Source organism: Salmo salar, chromosome 06 (assembly GCF_965601325.2).
Source record: "Salmo salar chromosome 06, fSalSal1, whole genome shotgun sequence".
Classification (NCBI taxonomy): domain Eukaryota; kingdom Metazoa; phylum Chordata; class Actinopteri; order Salmoniformes; family Salmonidae; genus Salmo; species Salmo salar.
The window spans coordinates 74,608,596-74,633,928 of record NC_138296.1 but is presented as its reverse complement, the minus strand read 5'-3'; the positions used below and the strand labels follow the sequence as shown (position 1 = coordinate 74,633,928).

At 45.0% G+C, this 25,333-nt stretch overlaps 1 protein-coding gene across 6 annotated transcripts in view; it reads right to left on the bottom strand.

Moving 5' to 3' along the window:
• Positions 1 to 14,614, bottom strand: part of LOC106607991 (syntaxin-binding protein 5) — a 155,335-nt gene extending 140,721 nt beyond the window's left edge. For 3 of the 6 annotated variants that reach the window (XM_082976962.1, XM_014205559.3, XM_082976963.1), the window contains exon 1: positions 13,958 to 14,614. In XM_082976962.1, coding sequence (XP_082833088.1) covers positions 13,958 to 14,098 — 141 coding nt within the window. In that variant the 5' untranslated portion in view covers positions 14,099 to 14,614. The remainder of the gene's footprint in view (positions 1 to 13,957) is intronic. The other 3 variants (XM_014205556.3, XM_014205557.3, XM_014205560.3) reach the window with 1 other exon arrangement.
• Positions 14,615 to 25,333: the final 10,719 nt, after the last annotated feature.

Here is a 25,333-nt window from a genome sequence, read left to right as displayed (position 1 = left end):
TAACAAACCTCCAGACAAGCTTAAATGCCATACAACTCTCCTTCCGTGGCCTCCAACTGCTCTTAAATGCAAGCAAAGCTAAATGCATGCTCTTCAACCGATCGCTGCCCACACCTACCCACCCGTTCAGCATCACTACTCTGAACGGTTCTGACTTAGAATATGTGGACAACTACAAATACCTAGGTGTCTGGTTAGACTGTAAACTCTCCTTCCAGACACACATTAAGCATCTCCCATCAAAATGTAATTTAGAGTAGGCTTTCTATTTTGCAACAAAGCATCCTTCACTCATGCTGCCAAACACACCCTAGTAAAACTGGCCATCCTACCGATCCTTGACTTCGGCGATGTCATTTACAAAATAGCCTCCAACACTCTACTCAGCAAATTGGATGCAGTCTATCACAGTGCCATTTGTTTTGTCACCAAAGCCCCATATACTACCCACCACTGCGAACTGTATGCTCTTGTTGGCTGGCCCTCGCTTCATATCCATTGCCAAACCCACTGGCTCCAGGTCATCTATAAGTCGTTGCTAGGTAGAGCCAAGGCCTTATCTCAGCTCACTGGTCACCATAGCAGCACCCACTCGCAGCACGCGCTCCAGCAGGTATATTTCACTGGTCACCTCCAAAGCCAATTCCTCCTTCGGCCGTCTCTCCTTCCAGTTCTCTGCTACCAATGACTGGAACAAACTGCAAAAATCACTGAAGCTGGAGACTCATATCTCCCTCACTAGCTTTAAGCACCAGCTGTCAGAGCAGCTCACAGATCACTGCATCTGTACATAGCCAACCTGTAAATATTCCATCCAACTACCTCATCACCATATTGTTATTTATTTTATTTATTTTGCTCCTTTGCACCCCAGTACCGCTACTTGCACACTCATCTTCTGCACATCTATCACCCCAGTGTATATAGACTGTATATAGACTTTCTCTATTGTATTATTGACTGTATGTTTGTTTATTCCATGTGTAACTCTGTGTTGTTGTTTGTGTCACACTGCTTTGCTTTATCTTGGCCAGGTAGCAGTTGTAAATGAGAACTTGTTCTCAACTAGCCTACCTGGTTAAATAAAGGTGAAATAAAAACATTTATTAAATAAAACTCTCCCCGGGACATGTTGCCATGCTCCTCCTCTGCTGTCCCCTCCTCAGTCGGGACATACAAAGCACCCCATTACCCGGAAGACCCCTATTACACGGGTCACCCCATGGTAGCCCCCTACTGCCCCCCCCAACCCCCACCGTAACCACCACTCACAACAACCACAGAAGAGACCGTAACCACCACTCACACAACCACAGCAGACACCGTAACCACCACTCACACAACCACAGCAGACACCGTAACCACCACTCACACAACCACAGCAGACACCGTAACCACCACTCACACAACCACAGCAGACACCGTAACCACCACTCACAATACCACAGCAGACACCGTAACCACCATACACACAACCACAGTAGACACCGCAACCACCACTCACACAACCACAGCAGACACCGTAACCACCCCTCACACAACCACAGCAGACACCGTAACCACCACTCACACAACCACAGCAGACACCGTAACCACCACACACACAACCACAGCAGACACCGTAACAACCACACACACAACCACAGCAGACACCGTAACCACCACTCACACAACCACAGCAGACACCATAACCACCACACACACAACCACAGTAGACACTGTAACCACCACTCACACAACCACAGCAGACACCGTAACCACCAAACACACAACCACAGCAGACACCGTAACCACCCCTCACACAACCACAGCAGACACCGTAACCACCACACACACAACCACAGCAGACACCGTAATCACCACACACACAACCACAGCAGACACCGTAATCACCACACACACAACCACAGCAGACGTAACCACCACTCACACAACCACAGTAGACACCGTAACCACCACACACACAACCTCAGCAGACACCATAACCACCACACACACAACCACAGTAGACACCGTAACCACCACACACACAACCTCAGCAGACACCGTAACCACCACTCACACAACCACAGCAGACACCGTAACCACCACTCACACAACCACAGCAGACACCGTAACCACCACTCACACAACCACAGCAGACACCGTAACCACCACTCACACTACCACAGCAGACACCGTAACCACCAAACACACAACCACAGCAGACACCGTAACCACCACTCACATTACCACAGCAGACACCGTAACCATCACTCACACAACCACAGCAGACACCGTAACCACCACTCACACAACCACAGCAGACACCGTAACCACCACTCACACAACCACAGCAGACACCGTAACCACCCCTCACACAACCACAGCAGACACCGTAACCACCCCTCACACAACCACAGCAGACACCGTAACCACCACTCACACTACCACAGCAGACACCGTAACCACCACTCACACAAGCACAGCAGACACCGTAACCACCACTCACACAACCACAGCAGACGTAACCACCACTCACACAACCACAGTAGACACCGCAACCACCACTCACACAACCACAGCAGACACCGTAACCACCCCTCACACAACCACCGCAGACACCGTAACCACCACTCACACAACCACAGCAGACACCGTAACCACCCCTCACACAACCACAGCAGACACCGTAACCACCACTCACACTACCACAGCAGACACCGTAACCACCACTCACACAAGCACAGCAGACACCGTAACCACCACTCACACAACCACAGCAGACACCGTAACCACCACTCACACAACCATAGTAGACACCACAACCACCACTCACACAACCACAGCAGACACCGTAACCACCCCTCACACAACCACAGCAGACACCGTAACCACCACTCACACAACCACAGCAGACACCGTAACCACCCCTCACACAACCACAGCAGACACTGTAACCACCACTCACACAACCACAGTAGACACCGTAACAACCACACACACAACCACAGCAGACACCGTAACCACCACTCACACAACCACAGCAGACACCATAACCACCACACACACAACCACAGTAGACACTGTAACCACCACTCACACAACCACAGCAGACACCGTAACCACCACACACACAACCACAGCAGACACCGTAACCACCACTCACACAACCACAGCAGACACCGTAACCACCACACACACAACCACAGCAGACACCGTAATCACCACACACACAACCACAGCAGACACCGTAATCACCACACACACAACCACAGCAGACGTAACCACCACTCACACAAACACAGTAGACACCGTAACCACCACACACAAAACCTCAGCAGACACCGTAACCACCACACACACAACCACAGTAGACACCGTAACCACCACTCACACAACCACAGCAGACACCGTAACCACCACTCACACAACCACAGCAGACACCGTAACCACCACTCACACAACCACAGCAGACGTAACCACCACTCACACAACCACAGCAGACACCGTAACCACCACTCACACAACCACAGCAGACACCGTAACCACCCCTCACACAACCACAGCAGACACCGTAACCACCCCTCACACAACCACAGCAGACACCGTAACCACCACTCACACTACCACAGCAGACACCGTAACCACCACTCACACAAGCACAGCAGACACCGTAACCACCACTCACACAACCACAGCAGACACCGTAACCACCACTCACACAACCATAGTAGACACCACAACCACCACTCACACAACCACAGCAGACACCGTAACCACCCCTCACACAACCACAGCAGACACCGTAACCACCACTCACACAACCACAGCAGACACCGTAACCACCCCTCACACAACCACAGCAGACACTGTAACCACCACTCACACAACCACAGTAGACACCGCAACCACCACTCACACAACCACAGCAGACACCGTAACCACCCCTCACACAACCACAGCAGACGTAACCACCACTCACACAACCACAGCAGACACCGTAACCACCACTCACACAACCACAGCAGACACCGTAACCACCACTCACACTACCACAGCAGACACCGTAACCACCACACACACAACCACAGTAGACACCGCAACCACCACTCACACAACCACAGCAGACACCGTAACCACCCCTCACACAACCACAGCAGACACCGTAACCACCCCTCACACAACCACAGCAGACACCATAACCACCACTCACACTACCACAGCAGACACCGTAACCACCACTCACACAAGCACAGCAGACACCGTAACCACCACTCACACAACCACAGCAGAAACCGTAACCACCACTCACACAACCATAGTAGACACCACAACCACCACTCACACAACCACAGCAGACACCGTAACCACCCCTCACACAACCACAGCAGACACCGTAACCACCACTCACACAACCACAGCAGACACCGTAACCACCCCTCACACAACCACAGCAGACACTGTAACCACCACTCACACAACCACAGTAGACACCGCAACCACCACTCACACAACCACAGCAGACACCGTAACCACCCCTCACACAACCACAGCAGACGTAACCACCACTCACACAACCACAGCAGACACCGTAACCACCACTCACACAACCACAGCAGACACCGTAACCACCACTCACACTACCACAGCAGACACCGTAACCACCACACACACAACCACAGTAGACACCGCAACCACCACTCACACAACCACAGCAGACACCGTAACCACCCCTCACACAACCACAGCAGACACCGTAACCACCACTCACACAACCACAGCAGACACCGTAACCACCACTCACACAACCACAGTAGACACCGCAACCACCACTCACACAACCACAGCAGACACCGTAACCACCACACACACAACCACAGCAGACACCGTAACAACCACACACACAACCACAGCAGACACCGTAACCACCACTCACACAACGACAGCAGACACCATAACCACCACACACACAACCACAGTAGACACTGTAACCACCACTCACACAACCACAGCAGACACCGTAACCACCACACACACAACCACAGCAGACACCGTAACCACCACTCACACAACCACAGCAGACACCGTAACCACCACACACACAACCACAGTAGACACCGTAACCACCACTCACACAACCACAGCAGACACCGTAACCACCACTCACACAACCACAGCGGACACCGTAACCACCACTCACACAACCACAGCAGACGTAACCACCACTCACACAACCACAGCAGACACCGTAACCACCACTCACACAACCACAGCAGACACCGTAACCACCCCTCACACAACCACAGCAGACACCATAACCACCCCTCACACAACCACAGCAGACACCGTAACCACCACTCACACTACCACAGCAGACACCGTAACCACCACTCACACAAGCACAGCAGACACCGTAACCACTACTCACACAACCACTGCAGACACCGTAACCACCACTCACACAACCATAGTAGACACCACAACCACCACTCACACAACCACAGCAGACACCGTAACCACCCCTCACACAACCACAGCAGACACCGTAACCACCCCTCACACAACCACAGCAGACACCGTAACCACCACTGACACAACCACAGCAGACACCATAACCACCACACACACAACCACAGTAGACACTGTAACCACCACTCACACAACCACAGCAGACACCGTAACCACCACACACACAACCACAGCAGACACCGTAACCACCACTCACACAACCACAGCAGACACCGTAACCACCACACACACAACCACAGCAGACACCGTAATCACCACACACACAACCACAGCAGACGTAACCACCACTCATACAACCACAGTAGACACCATAACCACCACACACACAACCACAGCAGACACCGTAACCACCACTCACACAACCACAGCAGACACCGTAATCACCACACACACAACCACAGCAGACGTAACCACCACTCACACAACCACAGTAGACACCGTAACCACCACACACACAACCTCAGCAGACACCGTAACCACCACACACACAACCACAGCAGACACCGTAACCACCACTCACACAACCACAGCAGACACCGTAACCACCACACACACAACCACAGCAGACGTAACCACCACTCACACAACCACAGCAGACACCATAACCACCACACACACAACCTCAGCAGACACCGTAACCACCACACACACAACCACAGTAGACACCGTAACCACCACTCACACAACCACAGCAGACACCGTAACCACCACACACACAACCACAGTAGACACTGTAACCACCACTCACACAACCACAGCAGACACCGTAACCACCACTCACACAACCACAGCAGACACCGTAACCACCACTCACACAACCACTGCAGACACCGTAACCACCACACACACAACCACAGCAGACGTAACCACCACTCACACAACCACAGTAGACACCGTAACCACCACACACACAACCTCAGCAGACACCGTAACCACCACACACACAACCACAGCAGACACCGTAACCACCACTCACACAACCACAGCAGACACCGTAACCACCACACACACAACCACAGCAGACGTAACCACCACTCACACAACCACAGCAGACACCGTAACCACCACACACACAACCTCAGCAGACACCGTAACCACCACACACACAACCACAGTAGACACCGTAACCACCACTCACACAACCACAGCAGACAACGTAACCACCACACACACAACCACAGCAGTAGTAGTAGAAGCGGAGCAGCCTCGACCGCAGGGACAGAGACAGCAACTACTCCAACAGCTCCAATCCCATCATACCCCTCCGCCTCCCCCGCTGCCACCTCCCCTCACCCCTACCTCTGTGATAGCCCTGGACTGTGGCCAGGAGAGCCTGGCCAAGCCCAAACATCCATTTGAGATTGTTTGTCACTGGCTTACAAACAATATTATGTCAAATTTGAATTATGTTTTTCAAAAAATAAATACAAATAATTTTAAATGATAAGCTGAAATGTCTTGAGTCAATAAGTATTCAACCCCTTTGTTGTGGCAAGCATAAATATGTTCAGGAGTAAAAATTCTTAACAAGTCACATAATAAGTTGCAATAATAGTCTTTAACATGATTTTTGAATGACTGCCTGATTTCTGTACCACACACATTCAATTATCTGTAAGGTCCCTCAGTTGAGCAGTGAATTTCAAACACAGATTTAACCACAAAGACCAGGGAGGTTTTCCAATGCCTCACAAAGAAGGGCACTTATTGGGCTGCATCACATCCGGCCGCGATTGGGAGTCCTATAGGGCGGCGCTCAATTGGCCCAGCGTAGCCCGGGTTTGGCTGGGGTAGGCCGTCATTGTAAATAAGAATTTGTTGTTAACTGACTTGCCTTGTTAAATAAAGGTTAAATAAAAAAGAATATGTAAAATTGGTACATGGGTACAAATAAAAATAAAAACAGACGTTGATTATCTTTTTGAGCATGGTGATTTTATTAGTTACACTTTGGATGGTATATCTATACACCCAGGCGCTACAAAGATACAGATGTCCTTCCTAACCCAGGTGTCGGTACGAAGGAAAGCGCTCAGGGATTACACCATGAGGCCAATGGTGACTTTAAAACAGTTACAGGGTTTAATGGTTGTTGTTGTGACAGGAGAAAACGGAGGATGGATCAACAACATTGTCCTTACTCCACAAAACTAACCTAATTGACAGAGTGAAAAGGAAGCCTTTACAGAATTAAAATACTCCAAAACATGCATCCTGTTTGCAATAAGGCACTAAAGTAATACTGCAAAAAATGTGGCAAAGCAATTCACTTTTTTTTCAGGAAAACAAAGTGTTATGTTAGGGGTAAATCCAATCCAACACATTACTGAGTACCACTTTCCCTATTTTCAAGCATAGTGGTGACTGCATCATGTTATTTGTATGCTTGTAATCGATAAGGACTGGGGAGTTTTTCAGAATAAAAAATAAATAGAATGGAGCTAAGCACAGGCAAAATTCTAGATTAAATCCTCATTCAGTCTGCTTTTCAACAGACACTGGGAGATTCATTCACCTTTCAGCAGGACAATAACCTTAAACACAAGGTCAAATAAATGTAAATATACAATGGAGTTGCTTACAAAGAAGACATTGTATGTTCCTGAGTGGCCGAGTTACCATTTTGACTTAAAAATGCTTGAAAATCTATGCCAAACCTTGAAAATGGTTGTCTAGCAAAGATCAACAACCAATTTGACAGAGGTTGAAGCATTTTGAAAATAATTATGGGCAAATATTGTACAATCCAGGTATACATTTTTTTTTTCACCTTTATTTAACCAGGTAGGCTAGTTGAGAACAAGTTCTCATTTGCAACTGCGACCTGGTCAAGATAAAGCAAAGCAGTTCGACACATACAACAACACAGAGTTACACATGGAATAAACAAAACATAGAGTCAATAATACAGTAGAACAAAAGAAAACAAAACGTCTATATACAGTGAGTGCAAATGAGGTAAGTTAAGGCAATAAATAGGCCATGGTGGCGAAGTAATTACAATATAGCAATTAAATAAAAGATGAATGTGCAAGTAGAGATACTGGGGTGCAAAGGAGCAAGATAAATAAATAAATACAGTATGGGGATGAGGTAGATTGGATGGGCTATTTACAGATAGGCTATGTACAGATGCAGTGATCTGTGAGCTGCTCTGACAGCTGGTGCTTAAGTTTGTTTTTAAATTGTTCAGAATGTATAATGTGAGTTTGGATGCTCCCGAGGGGCGCAGCAATCTAATGCACTGCATCTCAGAGCTAGAGGTGCAAAACTCTTAGAGATTTATCCAGAAAGACTCACAGCTGTAATCGCTGCCAAAGGTTATTCTAACATGTATTGACTCAGGGGTTTGAATACTTTCTTTTTCTCATTTTTGACAGTATGATGGTGATGATTCTGTTGTTTGATGTTTCTGAATAATACAAGTTTTATATATGCTTTATGGGTAGTGCATGGCCCTATGACAGCAACAAATGAATTATCAGTGGTTTTAAAGTGCTTTCTCCATTCTGATTGCTTTAATGTTCAACCAAAAATAATAGGACAAAACTGACAGGGAAGTAATCTCATTTGTAGAACATTGCGTAGGAATCAAAATCTACTTTTATAGGATTTTGTACTAAGCAATGCTTACCATTTGCATAGTTACTTGTTAAAGTCCAGCATTTTCATAAATTTCTTCATTCACTGCACTAATGTGATGTCATTCACACAGTGTGTAATTTGTCTTTTGTCTAAGTATGCCTCTACTTCGCAAAAAAATTTAAAATAATTTCATTGACAGAATTATTGTTCTTCGATTTGACTGCATTTATGGATTAAATTGCAGTTCTTACTTTCACCACTTGGGGTAGTCACCTGATTTCTTGGGGTCTTTACTCCCAAAGTTGTCTGAATTGTTGCTCTTGCAAGCGAACTTTCTTAGTTGTCTGCAGAAGGCAGTTCTTTCTGGCAATAAAAACAGATGATTGCCATCATTTTCCGGAGTCATTACTGTATTATTGAACGTAACAAATCAAAAATGAAAATGTTGTAATAAAAGTGAAAGTAAAAATCCAAACAAGTCAGTGAATGCATACCTGTATAGTTTATTTTATGTTTTTACCGCCCAGCCAGTGTATTCTGTGCATATGACAAATAGACTTCACTTTGAATTTTGTGGTGTGTAACATTATACCTAGCTAGGCCTACTCATTTCTAATTGGTTGAAGATTTTACGTCAATGACAATAACAAAATTATACAAAGATTGCAATTTAACTCATGTTTGTTTTTAAATTGTTCAGAATGTATAATGTGAGTTTGGATGCTCCCGAGTGGCGCAGCATTCTAATGCACTGCATCTCAGAGCTAGAGGTGTCACTAGAGAGCCTGGTTCGATCCCAGGCTGTATCACAACCAGACGTGATTGGTCATCTCATAGGGTGGTGCACAATTGGCCCAGCGTCGTCCGGGTTATGGTTTGGCCCGGGGTAGGCTGTCATTGTAAATAAGAATTTGTTCTTAACTGACTTGCCTAGTTAAATAAATAAATAAATAAATAAGTAGCATTGTGTATCCTAACGTTAACTAGCTACCCTTTGCAGGGACGTGAATGTGTTTCACCAGTTTGTCCAATATGGGCCACCATAGTTTGGCAAGTGGATGTTTAATAGTAACAGCACATAGTAAAGTTATCTTTTGTAAACAAGACTAAAGATTGTTTTAGTGTTGACTACTGCAGCTAGGGTAGCAAATTAGCAATAATATTAGCTACATTTTCCAGCAGGATTTTCACCACCTAGAGCTAGAGGTGTCACTACAGACCCTGGTTCGATCCCACCTCTAGCTCACCTCTAGCTCTGAGACGCATGCCCTGACGCCTTCCTAACTGCAAGATTTTGGGGGATTTGTAGGAGGTGGGAGAGTGAGGGTTGTAGGTTTACAAGAGTTTCAATGGTGGGAAGAGTGATCGGGGGTTTTTCAGACAGGCACACACACAACAGTGTGCGTTCCCTGCAGTACACGTTAGGAAACCTGAGAGTGACTGTTCGTTCCCAGATAAGTTTTCATCGAATACTCAACCAGATCACGCGAGGATACAGACCCGTTCACGTCGTCTGAACACCAACATGTTCATTTCCCAACGTTCACGCAGGGTGTGCTGAAGCCGTGACAACTCCCGAAAACTGTTTGTCAGAAAGTGATCTGGAATTTTTACCCATAAACGTGTCTTTTCATGCAGTTCTGGGAGCATGAACAGCAGTGTGCAGCATTTTCCTTTTTATTTTTCATTATAACCTGGTGGTTTGAGCCCTGAATGCTGATTTGCTGTCAGGCGTGATATATCAGACCGTATACCATGGGTATGACAAAACATGTATTCTTACTGCTCTAATTCCGTTAATAACCAGTTTATAATAGCAAAAAGGCACCTCGCTTTGCATCGTGCCTAGGAACAGCCATAAGCCGTGGTATATTGGTATACAAAGGAGATGATTGTGGACTACAGGAAAAAGAGGACAGAGCACGCCCCCATTCTCATCGATGGGGCTCTAGTGGAGCAGGTTGAGAGCTTCATATTCCTTGGTGTCCACATCACCAACAAACTAACATGGTCCAAGCACACCATGACAGTCGTGAAGAGGGCACAACCAAACCTATTCCCCCTCGGGAGACTGAAAAGATCAAGATTGTCATGGGTCCTCAGATCCTCAAAAGGTTCTACAGCTGCACCATCAAGAGCATTCTGACTGGTTGCATCACTGCCTGGTATGGCAACTGCTCGGCCTCCGACTGCAAGGCACTACAAAGGGTAGCGAATGGTCCAGTACATCACTGGTGCCAAGCCTCCTGCCATCCAGGACTCTATACCAGGCGGTGTCAGAGGAAGGCCCTAAAAAGGGTCAAAGACTCCAGCCACTCTAGTCATAGACTGTTCTCTCTGCTACCGCACGGCAAGCGGTACCGGAGGGCCAAGTCTAGGTCCAAGAGGCTTCTAAACAGCTTCTATCCCCAAGCCATAAGACTCTGAACATCTAATCAAATGGCTGCCCAGACTATTTGCATTGCCCCCCACCCCCTCCCTCTCTTGTACGCTGCTGCTACTCTCACTTTAAAAACTCTACCTACATGTACATATTACCTCAATTAACCGGTGCCCCCACACATTGACTCTGTACCGGTACCCCCCTGTATATAGTCTCACTATTGTTATTTCACTGCTGCTCTTTAATTACTTGTTACCTTTATTTCTTATTCTTATCTGTATTTTTTTTAACTGCATTGTTGGTTAGGGGCTCATAAGTAAGCATTTCACTGTAAGGTCTACACCTGTCGTATTCGGCGCATGTGAGTAATAAAATTTGATTTGATATTGGCCATATACCATATCTATTCTGGCCATATTGCTTAATTACAGGTTTGACACTTGTGCATTAGTTGCACCAATCAAAGCAGTGAAGCATGTAGCGAAGCAAGACTTTAGGGTTAGGGTTGCAAAATGTTCATATTTATTTTGTTTGTTTAATACAGATTAGATTTAAAACATAAGCGAAAATTGTCAAATTTTCCAATGGATTATGTCAATTTTCTGGAGGTGCAAAAGCATACATTTGCATCCCCTATTTTTGGCTTTGTCGGCACTCCCCAAGAGGAACAACTTTGCAGGTGTTTCTGACTTCTAAACAATGCTATGCTGGTGGGTGGTAACATTCAAATAAAACCCAGCCCTTGAAACGAAATGTAAACTAAAAGCAATTTCCACATAATCTCATAAAAAAGACACAGCATTGATACGGATTTCCTGGAAGTGGGCAGTTCGGATTTATCACTTCAAGCCCAATATATCATATTTTGACTAAAACGATGACTTATTGATTTAAATAGTTGTGCATAATCATGGGTATGGTCTGATACTTGTGTTTCAGCTTGAAAATGTGAATTTATACTGGTGTGGGCGTTTAAATGCCGAGCAGAGGGCTAAAGCATATTATGTAAGTGCCGCTCCACCGTAGCAGACACCTGCACACGCGCAGGCAGGAGCCGCAACATGGGCCGGGCATTGCGGGTTGATTACATCGCAACAAGCGGGGGGCTTTGGATGATTTCCCTAGACCATGCGCCTGGAGCGCCAACCCAATTATGACTCTTCAGGACGCGGCTCGGTCAAAAACGCAAATCATTGGAGATATAACATATTGTAGCCTAGGCTGTACATTCTAGTCAACCATTCCAGATATTTCGCGGTTCTAGCCATGCGCAAATGTTTAAACCTTCATGCGCTCTTGCGACGCAAATAAACACTTCACCAATACGGAGGCCTGCGTTTTTAAATCGCTGGTACGCTAAGGGCTATAATAATATAGCTCTTATATGGGTGTTGATTTCAATATAGTGTTAGGGCATAGTCTGGACCATTGAATTCGACAAAAATAACATGCGCGCACACGCGTATGCAGCGCCATAATAAGAAGGCGAGAAATACATTGCATCGGCGACAATTCAAGCCAAGGGTTGTCCGTTTGACTAGAAAGCAAAGCATCCTATCAACTATAACCTAACATAAATTTGCTGTGGTTGCCTATGATGGGCTAAATTCGTTCCAGCTGTTTTACCGGCAGTGCGTGCATGTGCATTGAATGTGAGTGTTTATTAACCCCATCCATTCTTCTGTCCTGTCTAATTCAAGGAGGAAGGGGTGCCAGTGCATAATAAAACGGGCCTACTAATTTCAGAGGCATTCTCCCGCTATGGATAGATGAGGGGATCGGGTGAGTGAACTGGAGGGTGTGTATGGTGGGAAACTGATCGCCGCTGTATCAACCCTCCAGGGATCCAGCGATGGACATGTTAATCCAAGCGGAGCATAGATTATGCAAGAAGCAGGTTCTTTTAGCCCAACCCCTCCGTATGACAGTTCATGCGAAGTGCACATGACATGAGCGATGAAGCAAGCCAGTGTATTTTAACGGAAGGGAGGATAGGCCTATATGTATGCATTTATTCGATTTTTACAAAAGTATAGGCTAATGATGGGATGCGTGTAAATAAACGCTAAATCATGATGAACATACTATTCTATATTGGTTCTGGTAATATAGAAAGCGCATTCGACATATGCGCATATTACAGGCTGGATTGCCAAACCTTGGTAATGGACAGTGTGTCTAAACCAGCAAATTCTCATTGTTATAATACCTTTTCATAACAGATAACGAAAAAGACGAGGCAAAGGCAGTAAGTAGGCAATAGTAGCCGAACCGTCCATCAGATGATAACCATAACATTGTAGGCTATAAATAATATATAGTTGGCGGCGCGTTAATTTGAACCTGTATCAATATTGAGAGTAGGGGTTGCCAATATGCAGTGAGAAAATAGAAACATACACACGCAAACACCAACATTCATTCACAGACTGTTATGTTGGATACAGCTACATTATAAACTGCATCTGACTCGCCCACCTTGCAGAGCTGAAAATTCTCGGACTGAAGGGTCTCGTGCATCAAATTGTTCTCCGGGGCGCCCGACTGGCCAGACGAAACAGAGGAAGACGCCTGCTCCTTTAGGCCGTCCAGCACCTTCCTGATGTTAAACTTCTTCATTTTACCCCAGAAACACTGCGATGACGACGGAAAGCAAAATTGAGATGACCCGGTAAAGATAAGGGGGTAAAGCCTCTCTCTCGCTCTCTTCTGATGTCCTCCGTAAATCTCACATTTTAGCTGGTGGTTTTACATAGTGAAAAGGGTTTCGGCCGCGCACCACTCAGGTCGGGCTCCTTGACGCTCAATGTTCGATTCTCTATTTATTTGTTGTGTGGCTGTGGTGCGTCTATGTAATTTTCTCCGACTCTGTGTCCCACTGCGTCTCCGCTGCTCGCTCGCTCGCTCGCTCTCGCCGTTCCCCTCCCCTCCACTCTCTCCGCTCAGTCAACGCGGAAACGCAGCTGCAGCGGTGCTTCTGCGCTTTTAAGCACCCGGATGTTTGATTGAAGCGCGACCGACGCTGCTCACTTTACTTATCTCTCCTCACAAACAATTTACTTATCTCTCCTCACAAACAATGTGTCTACCTCTTTCTCTTCTACCTCTCTCTCTCTCTATCTATCTCTCTGTCTCTCTCTCTATCTATCTCTCTGTCTCTCTCGCTCTCTGTCTCTCTGTCTCTCTCTCTCTCTCTCTCTCTCTCTCTCTCTCTCTCTCTCTCTGTCTCTCTCTCTCTGTCTCTCTCTCTCTCTCTCTCTCTCTCTCTCTCTCTCTCTCTCTCTCTCTCTCTCTCTCTCTCTCTCTCTCTCTCTCTCTCTCCACACACACACACACACACACACACACACACACACACACACACACACACACACACACACACACACACACACACACACACACACACACACACACACACACACACACACACACACACACACACAGTGCAGGCAGGGTGAAGAGCAGGATTCGCTCCATTGCACCTGGTGTTATTGTGATGCAGCAGTATGAGTATCAGGGTAAGACATCAGGGTGAGACATCAGGGTGATATCAGGGTGAGACAGGGTGAGACAGCCAGCCAGGCAACCTTGTTCTCCTTGTACACCCCACATCAATATTAAAACACCCCACTTAAACTATCTCATCCATTATCCATGGTGATCACAGTGAGGATTTGATTTGAACCGTGCTTGACTGCGTACAATGCATGTAATCATACTCATTGTTATTTTTTTCACTATGTTTTGTCATGAGAATAGATCAATCACTAAAGGATGCTAAGATCCTCAAAAGCTTTTAATGGATAGCTCTCATGCCTCGCTGACGTAGACTGAGTGTACAAAACATTACGAACACCTTCCTAGTATTGAGTTGCACCCCCTTTTGCCCTTAGAACAGACTCAATTCGTCAGGGCATGGACTCTAAAAGGTGTCAAAAGCATTCCACAGGTGTCCTTGACTCCAATGCTTCCCACAGTTGTGTCAAGTTGGCTGGATGTGCTTTGGGTGGTGGACCATTCTTGATACACAAGAGATGCTGTTGAGTGTCAAAAACCCAGCAGCGTTGCAGTTCTTGACACACTCCAACCGGTGCGCCTGGCATCTACTACCATACCCTGTTCAAAAGGAACTTAAACATTTTGTCTTGCCCATTCACCTTCTGAATGGTACACATACACAATCCATGTTTCAATTATCTCAAGGCTTAAAAATCCTTCTTTAACCTGTTTCCTCCCCTTCATCTACACTGATTGAAGTGGATTTAACAAGTTACACCCATAAGGGATCATATATTTCACCTGGATTCACCTTGTCAGTGTATGTTATGGAAAGAGCAGGTGTTCCTAATGTTTTGTGCACTCAGTGTATAGTGTTGGCACCAGTGGACTGTCTGTTGGCACACACACACACCAGGTGCCCTTGGAACGCACGCACACACACACACACACACACACACACACACACACACACACACACACACACACACACACACACACACACACACACACACACACACACACACACACACACACACACACACACACACACACACACAACGGTGGGCAGGAGAAAGGCAGAAGCATAGAGGTGGAAATAATGGCTGTTTACACTCCCAGATCCACACCTGATACCCCATGTCTGATCTGCCCAATGCTGGGGACTTCCCCATTACTATATAAAGCATTGTTACACTGTTCTATAAATTATTACAGTTATTACATTATTATTATATTATCATCACGTTGGTAGAAGACAGTATTGAATAAAAACCAAGAGAACATTTATGCTAATGAAATATTCAGAACTATATCAAGGTAGTCCTTTTGTTGCAATTCATATTTTCATAAGGACCTTGTATTGACCACACCCCACTTAACCCAGCCTAAAAATATCTTTGCGTTTCAGATTACATTTATAGAGCAAAGAAAAAGGCCCTTATTAGGTCTTCTCGTTCCCTTTGTATGTGTGTGTGTGTGATTGTGTAAAACGAGATGCCGCCCACACACACACACATAAGGCCACAGTGTGGGATGGGAGGGCCCTTGCCAACTGTGACATCAGTGATTTAATTTACCACCATTGTGCCGTGGCCTGGCCATTCATATGGCTGCTGCAGGAGGTGTTTGTTTGTGTGTGTACTGTGTTTGTGTGTGTATGTGTTTGCCCACTGTATTTAGAATCAGACTGCTGTGTTCGTGTGCTTTGATAAAGCGCTGCATTGTTCTCTTTGAGAGGGGCAACGTTCAAAGAGAGAGAAAGAAAGAGATGGAGAGAAATGAAGAGGGATGGGGCTCTGACAGAGGTGTACATTCTGTTTTCAGTCAAGGTGAGTGATATTTTTACAACCTCAATCAATATTTGATCATTGTTCAAGGTCATCTAATGTTGGTGATTTGCCTTTTTGCAGCTTGAACATGCAACCAGTGTGTGTGTGTGTGTGCGCGCGCGCGTGTGTGTGTGTGTGTGTGTGTGTGTGTGTTCCCCATGTTTCCAGATTACCTGATTAATGCGACAGTCCCTCTCATAAACAAAGTGACTCATACGTCTCAGATCTGATTCGCCGCCTGTGATTAAACCTGGGGCCGTCTTTTATGACATTGCAGGACCTTGTATGGACCAATCACATCGCAATACATCAGGCTGGCCCTGTAGCACCTCAGACGGTCATCTATCATCTGTCGGCAAAATAACCCTGGGAAATATGCAAATACACAAGGACCTGATTGGACTGTGAGCAATATGGGTTTATGTACAGGATAGTGTATGGCTAATCCAGTGGTAATCAAAGACCAGGGGTTAGGGTGAAACATAGACACGCATACATCATTAGGGTGAACAGGGCAGGTGCTTCAGTACTACAGCACTATACATTAAGACATTCAACTTCACCAAAATAACACTGTCAAGTTGGTCATTTGTGTAACAGATGACTTGATACTTATCATTGGCTTTTATTCCGATGAATCTTCCTAACATCAACATCATTATTTAAACTCAATGACAAGCAGCATAAGACTTCATTATGTACTGAACAAAAATATAAATGCAACATGTAAAGTGTTGAGCCCATGTTTCATGCGCTGAAATAAAACTTCCTCGAAATTTTACATATGCACATGAGGCTTATTTCTCTCAAATCATGTGCACAAATTTGTTAACATCCCTGTTAGTGAGCATTTCTCATTTGCCAAGATAATCCATCCACCTGACAGGTGTGACATATCAAGAATCTGATTAAACAGCATGATCATTACACAGGTGCCCCTTCTCCTGGGGACAATAAAAGGCCACTCTAAAATGTGCAGTTTTTTCACACAACACAATGCCACAGATGTCTGGAGTTTTAACGGAAGCATGCAATTGGCATGCTGACTGCAGGATAATATCCACCAGAGCTGTTGCCAAAATAATTGAATGATAATTTCTCTACCATAAGCCCATCGTTTTAGAGAATTGGGCAGTACGTCCAATCGGCCTCACAACCACCGACCACGTGTAACCACGCCAGCCCAGGACCTCCAAATCCGGCTTCTTCACTTGCGGGATCGTCTGAGACCAGCCACCCGGACATCTGATGAAACTCAGGATAATTTCTGTCTGTAATAAAGCCCTTTTGTTGGGAAATACTCATTATGATTCCCCAGTGGGTGGGGCTATGCCCTCCCAGGCCCACCCGTGGCTGTGTGCCTGCCCAGTCATGTGAAATCCATAGATTAGGGCCTAATTCATTTATTTAAATTGACTGATTTCCTTATTTGAACTGTAACTCAGTAAAATCGTTGAAATTGTTGCATGTTGCGTTTATATTTTTGTTCAGCACATACATGTAGAAGGACGAGTAAGCATCACCCTACTGTAGGTAAAAAAAACATTGGCTTTCATACATAATTTCAACATAGAATACTAGCCTAGCGTGTAGCCACAAGGACAATGAATACTTAAAGACACTACACACCTACGCCATTACATTTGCATACATTACATGGACACACATATAAACACATCAACATGAATATGCCTAGACATATTCAAGCACATACAGTCCGTTCACCCACCCATGTACATACAGTCCATACCATTATCACACACATACAAACAAGGGTGCACATACAAGAGCACAAGCAGAAAAACAGGCAGATTCTTTCTCAGGCATTGACTGTTTTAGTGATAACGTCTATTTAACCAGTGCCACTGACACGGCCCGCTACCAAAACCTGTGGGCTCTCCTTCACTATAGCCAACGTGAGTAAAACATTTAAACGTGTCAACCCTCGCAAGGCTGCCGGCCCAGACGGCATCCCTAGCCGCGTCCTCAGAGCATGCGCAGACCAGATTGTTGGTGTGTTTACGGACATATTCAATCAATCCTTATCCCAGTCTGCTGTCCCCACATGCTTCAAGAGGGCCACCATTGTTCCTGTTCCCAAGAAAGCAAAGGTAACTGAACTAAATGACTATCGCCCCGTAGTACTCACTTCTGTCATCATGAAGTGCTTTGAGAGACTAGTCAAGGATCATATCACCTCCACCCTACCTAACACCCTAGACCCACTCCAATTTGCTTACCGCCCCAATAGGTCCACAGATGACGCAATCACACTGCACACTGCCCTAACCCATCTGGACAACAGGAATACCTATGTGAGAATGCTGTTCATCGACTACAGCTCAGCATTTAACAACATAGTACCCTCCAAACTCGTCATCAAGCTCGAGACCCTGGGTCTCAACCCTGCCCTGTGCAACTGGGTCCTGGACTTACTGACGGGCCGCCCCAAGGTGGTGAGGGTAGGTAACAACATCTCCACCCCGCTGATCCTCAACACTGGGGCCCCATAGTGGTGCGTTCTCAGCCCTCTCCAGTACTCTAGGATCCCTGACCTAAATTCCATGCTACCGCTACTTATTAGCAAGCACTCCGCCGCTTCAACTGTCATTGTCCATGTTGGGTCTAATGACATTAAACTCCAGCAGTCAGAGAAATTGAGAGACGATTTTAAAACATTAATAAATACGCTGCTGGAATCTGGGAAGCAGTGCGTTGTTTCCGGTCCATTTCCATCCCCACGCTACACGGATATGGTTTTTAGTCGTATACGCCAATTACACACCTGGCTTAAGGGATACTGCTGCACGATGGGAATTGCATTTGTGGATAACTTTGCAGCTTTTACAGACCGACCAGGTCTATTTCTTCGGGACAATTTACATCTTAACAGGTATGGCTCCAGCATCCTCTCCACCAACATGTCTCTTACTCTTGCCTCATGTAGAGCCTCTGATACCTGACGTTGTGTATTTTCGGGGGTTGACTTTTGGGATTGTACGCTCCCCTATCAGACTACGTTCAATGCTCCTCTCCCAGTTTCATTAATTAGTCCCTCAATTGCAAATATGGAACAAACTACAGTTAACAACCTTTCTGCAATTCCTAGATTATTGTCCAATCACCGTATTGCGAATACTACTCACATGCAGAGAGGTATTGTTAGTAGTAATCTTGTCCCCATAAAATTGAGTTCTGTCAATAGCTCGAAAATGGTTTATTGCTCATCCAGTGCAGCTTCAGGTGCTACCTTGGATACTCCATCTGATATGAATTCCTGTATCAATGGCATTGGAATAATTCATTTGAATGCTAGAAGCCTGATACAAAAGTTGGACTTTATTGAAATGTTGGTCTCACAATCAGATGTTGACGTATTGGTTGTATCTGAATCGTGGCTGTGTGATTCTGTGCCTGATTCAGATGTTCAGTTGATTGGGTACAATATTTATAGAGCTGATAGAGTTGGTAGAGGTGGTGGTATCGCGATTTATGTAAAATGCTGCTTAAATGTTTCTGTGTCCATATCAACCTCTGTCCCAAAGCAATATGAATGTCTAGTTTTAAATTTGGTACTTGGTAATAATGCTCGTTTAACTCTAGGAGGGGTATATGGCCCCCCCTCAGCTCCTCCTTGTACTCTATGCAAATTATCTGATATACTGTCTAATTATGCAAACTCTGAATTACTGATTTTGGGAGATTTTAACCTGGATTGGCTTTCACCAGTATCCGATAAATTAAAAGACATTTGTACTGAGCTAAATCTAACTCAGCTGATAACTAAACCAACCCGTCCCAACTTTAAGAACCCAGTAAAATCTACTCTACTAGACATTATTCTAACAAACACACACCATAAATACACAGCCAGTGGGGTTTTTGCAAATGATATTGCTTGTATTAGAGATACCAGGCTGAAACACTCTGATCCCTGTATAATCTCTAAGAGAAATTATAAACATTTCTCACAGCAAGCTTTTACCCTTGACTTATATCACTCTGAGTTTTTATCCACTTGCTGCTTTCTGGACCCGGTTTTAGCCCTTGCTTTTTTCTCTTCTATTGTTACCTCTATGTCTGATAAACATGCCCGCTTAAGAATCACAGAGTAAGAAACCGAACCAGTTCTTGGTTCTCTCCTGAATTGTCAGGTCTTTTCCTGCAAAAGAATCGGGCCTGGGCCTTGGCGAGGAAAACAGGTACTCCAGCTGATTGGCTGTTTTTTAGGCAATTGAGAAATAAATGTACTGCAGCTGTCAAAAAGGCAAAATCAAATTACTTCCTTAATGCTATGACAGATTCTGCAGGAGATCCTGCAAATTTCTGGAAAACCGTTAATTCACTGAAACGGGGGAATTCTGCTGTTTCTCTTCCTAAGCAAATTACCTCAGATTCCTGTATCCTAAGTGAAAAAAATGATATTTGTGATGCTTTTAATAAGCATTTCATCTCTGCTGGTTTTTTATTTGAAAGGAAAAGTGGCCATTGTGGCACTGGCCAGTTAGTTGATTTTTAGTCTTGCTTTTCAACCGTTACTCTGAAAAATGGTAACCCTGTTTTTAGTTTCCAGAAAATAACCGAAGCAGAGGTTCTAGCTGCCCTGTGTGCCATTGATACTAAGAAATCCTTAGGCGCTGACAATTTAGACCCATTCTTACTTAAGTGTGCTGCACCTATCATTGCTGGTTCAGTGACACACATTTTTAATCTAACATTAAGCACAGGAATTATCCCTAAGGTGTGGAAAGCAGCTTTTGTTCTGCCATTACATAAGGGAGGTGACGGTAGTGATTTGGATAACTATCGACCCATCTCTAGGCTCCCTTGTCTGGCAAAGATCCTAGAATCTATAGTCAACAAACAGTTACAGTCTTTTCTTTCTGCTAACAGTATTCTTAGCACCAATCAATCTGGTTTTAGATCTAAACACAGTACCACATCGGCCACTATGCTTGTTGTAAATGATATTGCAAATGCCTTAGATGATAGAAAGCACTGTGCTGCGTTGTTTGTAGATTTGTCAAAAGCTTTTGACACTGTAGACCATGCTATCCTTTTGAGTAAGCTGTCATCTATAGGAGTGGGCACTGATGCCTGCCGATGGTTTTATGACTATCTTAAAGATAGAACTCAGGCCGTCATGGTCGACGGGGTCAAGTCTGACTCCTTACAGTTACTTAAAGGGGTGCCTCAGGGTTCAATAATTGGCCCACTATTGTTCTCACTTTATATAAACAACATTGGTGATGATGTCAAATATTGTAAATTCCATTTATATGCAGATGACACAGTGATGTACTCTATTGCTCCAACAGCGGACCAAGCTTTAATGCAGTTGGAGTCTGATTTTAGGATACTACAGGGGTCTCTTTTACAGCTTAAACTTGTTTTAAACGCTAAGAAAACAAATGTCATGTTTATTTCTAGGTCTAAACTCTCAGTTAGAAACACTTTTGTAATCACTAGCTTGGATGGTACTCAAATCAAACAGGTCTCTGCATATAAATATTTAGGGGTATGGTTAGATGATAAGCTTTCTTTTAAAAAACATGTTACTGAATTGGGAAAAAAGCTCAAATTCAAGATAGGGTTCCTTTACAGAAACAGGGCTTGTCTGTCCTTTGTAAATAGAAAACAAATTGTGCAGGCTACTTTTATGTCCGTTTTAGATTATGGTGATATTATCTATATGCATGCATCGGCAAACACATTAAAACCACTGGATGCTATTTACCATTGTGCACTCAGGTTTATCACGGGTGATAGTTACAAAACTCATTTGGGCCTCTCTATCTGTGAGGCGAGAGCAACATGCTCTCTTGTTTATTTATAAAGCGCTTCTTTTAAAACTACCTCCATATATATCATCATTAATTTCCACTAGATATACAAATTTTAAAACCAGATCACAGATGTGGATTACATTACAGACTCCTGCGGTCTCCACAGAGTTGGGTAGGACTGCCTTTAGTTCCTTTGCGCCTTATTTATGGAACAAACTGCAGATCCAACTTAAGTTAGACACTCTGGTGTCCCTTGCCCATTTTAAAAATGTTATGGAGGATCAATATGATGTTGTCTGTGATTGTTTCTGTTGAATTGTGTCTTTGTTTTGTATGTTTGAAATGTTCTTGTCTGTATGCCTAAAACTGTACATGTCAACATGTTTACACAGGGCACAGCCGTAAAAGAGATCCAGGTCTCAGTCTGTTTTCCCTGTTAAAATAAAGATTAAAAAAAAATGTAAAAAAACATCCCTGTTCACCCACGACTGCGTCGCCATGCACGCCTCCAACTCAATCATGAAGTTTGCAGACGACACTACAGTGGTAGGCTTGATTACCAACAATGACGAGACAGCCTACAGGGAGGAGGTGAGGGCCCTCAGAGTGTGGTGTCAGGAAAATAACCTCACACTCAACATCAACAAAACAAAGGAGATGATCGTGGACTTCAGGAAACAGCAGAGGGAGCACCCCCCTATCCACATCGACGGGACAGTAGTGGAGAGGGTAGAAAGTTTTAAGTTCCTCGGCGTACACCTCACGGACAAACTGAAATGGTCCAACCACACAGACAGCGTGGTGAAGAAGGCGCAGCAGCGCCTCTTCAACCTCAGGAGGCTGAAGAAATTCGGCTTGTCACCAAAAACACTCACAAACTTTTACAGATGCACAATCGAGAGCATCCTGTCGGGCTGTATCACCGCCTGGTACGGCAACTGCTCTGCCCATAACCGTAACTCTAGTGAGGTCTGCACAACGCATCACCGGGGGCAAACTACCTGCCCTCCAGGACACCTACACCACCCGATGTTACAGGAAGGCCAAAAAGATCATCAAGGACAACAACCACCCCAGCCACTGCCTGTTCACCCCGCTATCATCCAGAAGGCGAGGTCAGTACAGGTGCATCAAAGCAGGGACCAAGAGACTGAAAAACAGCTTCTATCTCAAGGCCAAAAGACTGTTCAACAGCCATTACTAACACAGAGTGGCTGCTGCCAACATACTGACTCAACTCCAGCCACTTTAATAATGGACAAATTGATGTAATAAATGTATCACTAGCCACTTTAAACAATGCCACTTCATATAATGTTTACATACCCTACATTACTCATCTCATATGTATATACTGTACTCTATACCATCTACTGCATCTTGCCATCTTGATGTAATGTATCACTAGCCACTTTAAACAATGCCACTTTATATGTCTACATATCCTACATTACTCATCTCATATGTATATACTGTACTCTATACCATCCACTGCATCTTGCCTATGTCGTTCTATACCATCACTCATTCTTATATTTTTTTTATGTACATATTCTTATTCATTCCTTTACACTTGTGTGTATAAGGTAATTGTCGTAAAATTGTTAGGTTAGATTACTCGTTGGATATTACTGCATTGTCGGAACTAGAAGCACAAGCATTTCGCTACACTCGCATTAACATCTGCTAACCATGCGTATGTGACAAATAACATTTGATTTGATTTGACATTCTCATTGGCCTTGTCTCTGTTTGTGTCGTGACTGAGCAGAGACAGTGCAGCCCGAAGCAGTGTGTTTGTGAGCGTTTTAGACCCAGACAGTCCTGTTTGACCCAGAACAGGAGCAAAGCCATAGGGTGTCTGGACGGTGAAAAACCTGGTGTGTCCTTGAACAACAGGGACAAGGACAGGTCACAGGTTCAATGGGGAGTGTGTGTGTGTGTGTGTGTGTGCAAATCTGGTGGTTCAACAGGGACAATGCCAGGTCAGACAGACGATGGGCAGTGTCTCTTTGTTACGCACAAAGACATGTTAAGACACTCGAGAGACAGAGACAGGAGGACGTGTGAACGACCTTCCACCTTAAATGACAGGTGTAGTTAATCTAGACGATCACAACACACCTGAGTATTAAGACTTATGACCTCACCATCCCACCGGCACACTGCCATTATCCCACAATGCACAGCAACAGCCCCTATTGAGGGAGAAGATGTATCGTTTATATACGCATATTCAGTCATACCACACACGCACCGAGACACGCAGGCAGGCACATGCACATGCACCGAGCGCCAGAGGGTTTGCAGGCTAATGAGTTGCTGTCCTTGAGGGCGCGCTTCATTGTCTGTGCATGGTTAAATAGGGAGAAGTTGTCAATGTCATTTGCGCTCTGATATATGTGTGTGTGCGTATGTGTGTGTTTGCGTGTGTGAGGAGATAGATGTAAATTACACCCCCTATGGTCACACAGAACCTCATAAATATTAATAAGTGATCAAGGAGATTAACTCATAGAGGCATAGATATTAAAAACATCACAAAGCCTTCATTAAAACCATTGCCTGGCAGTGAAGAAATAAGAGACTGTGGGTATGTATGTATGAGAGTGAGAAACAGAGACAGAGCGAGAGAGAGAGAAAGAGAGAGAGTGAGAAACAGAGAGAAAAGTGTGTTTGGGTGTAGGTAGGGGCTTGGACTGTGTGTGTGAGTGTCTGTGCACCTGTGTGGTGTGTGTGAG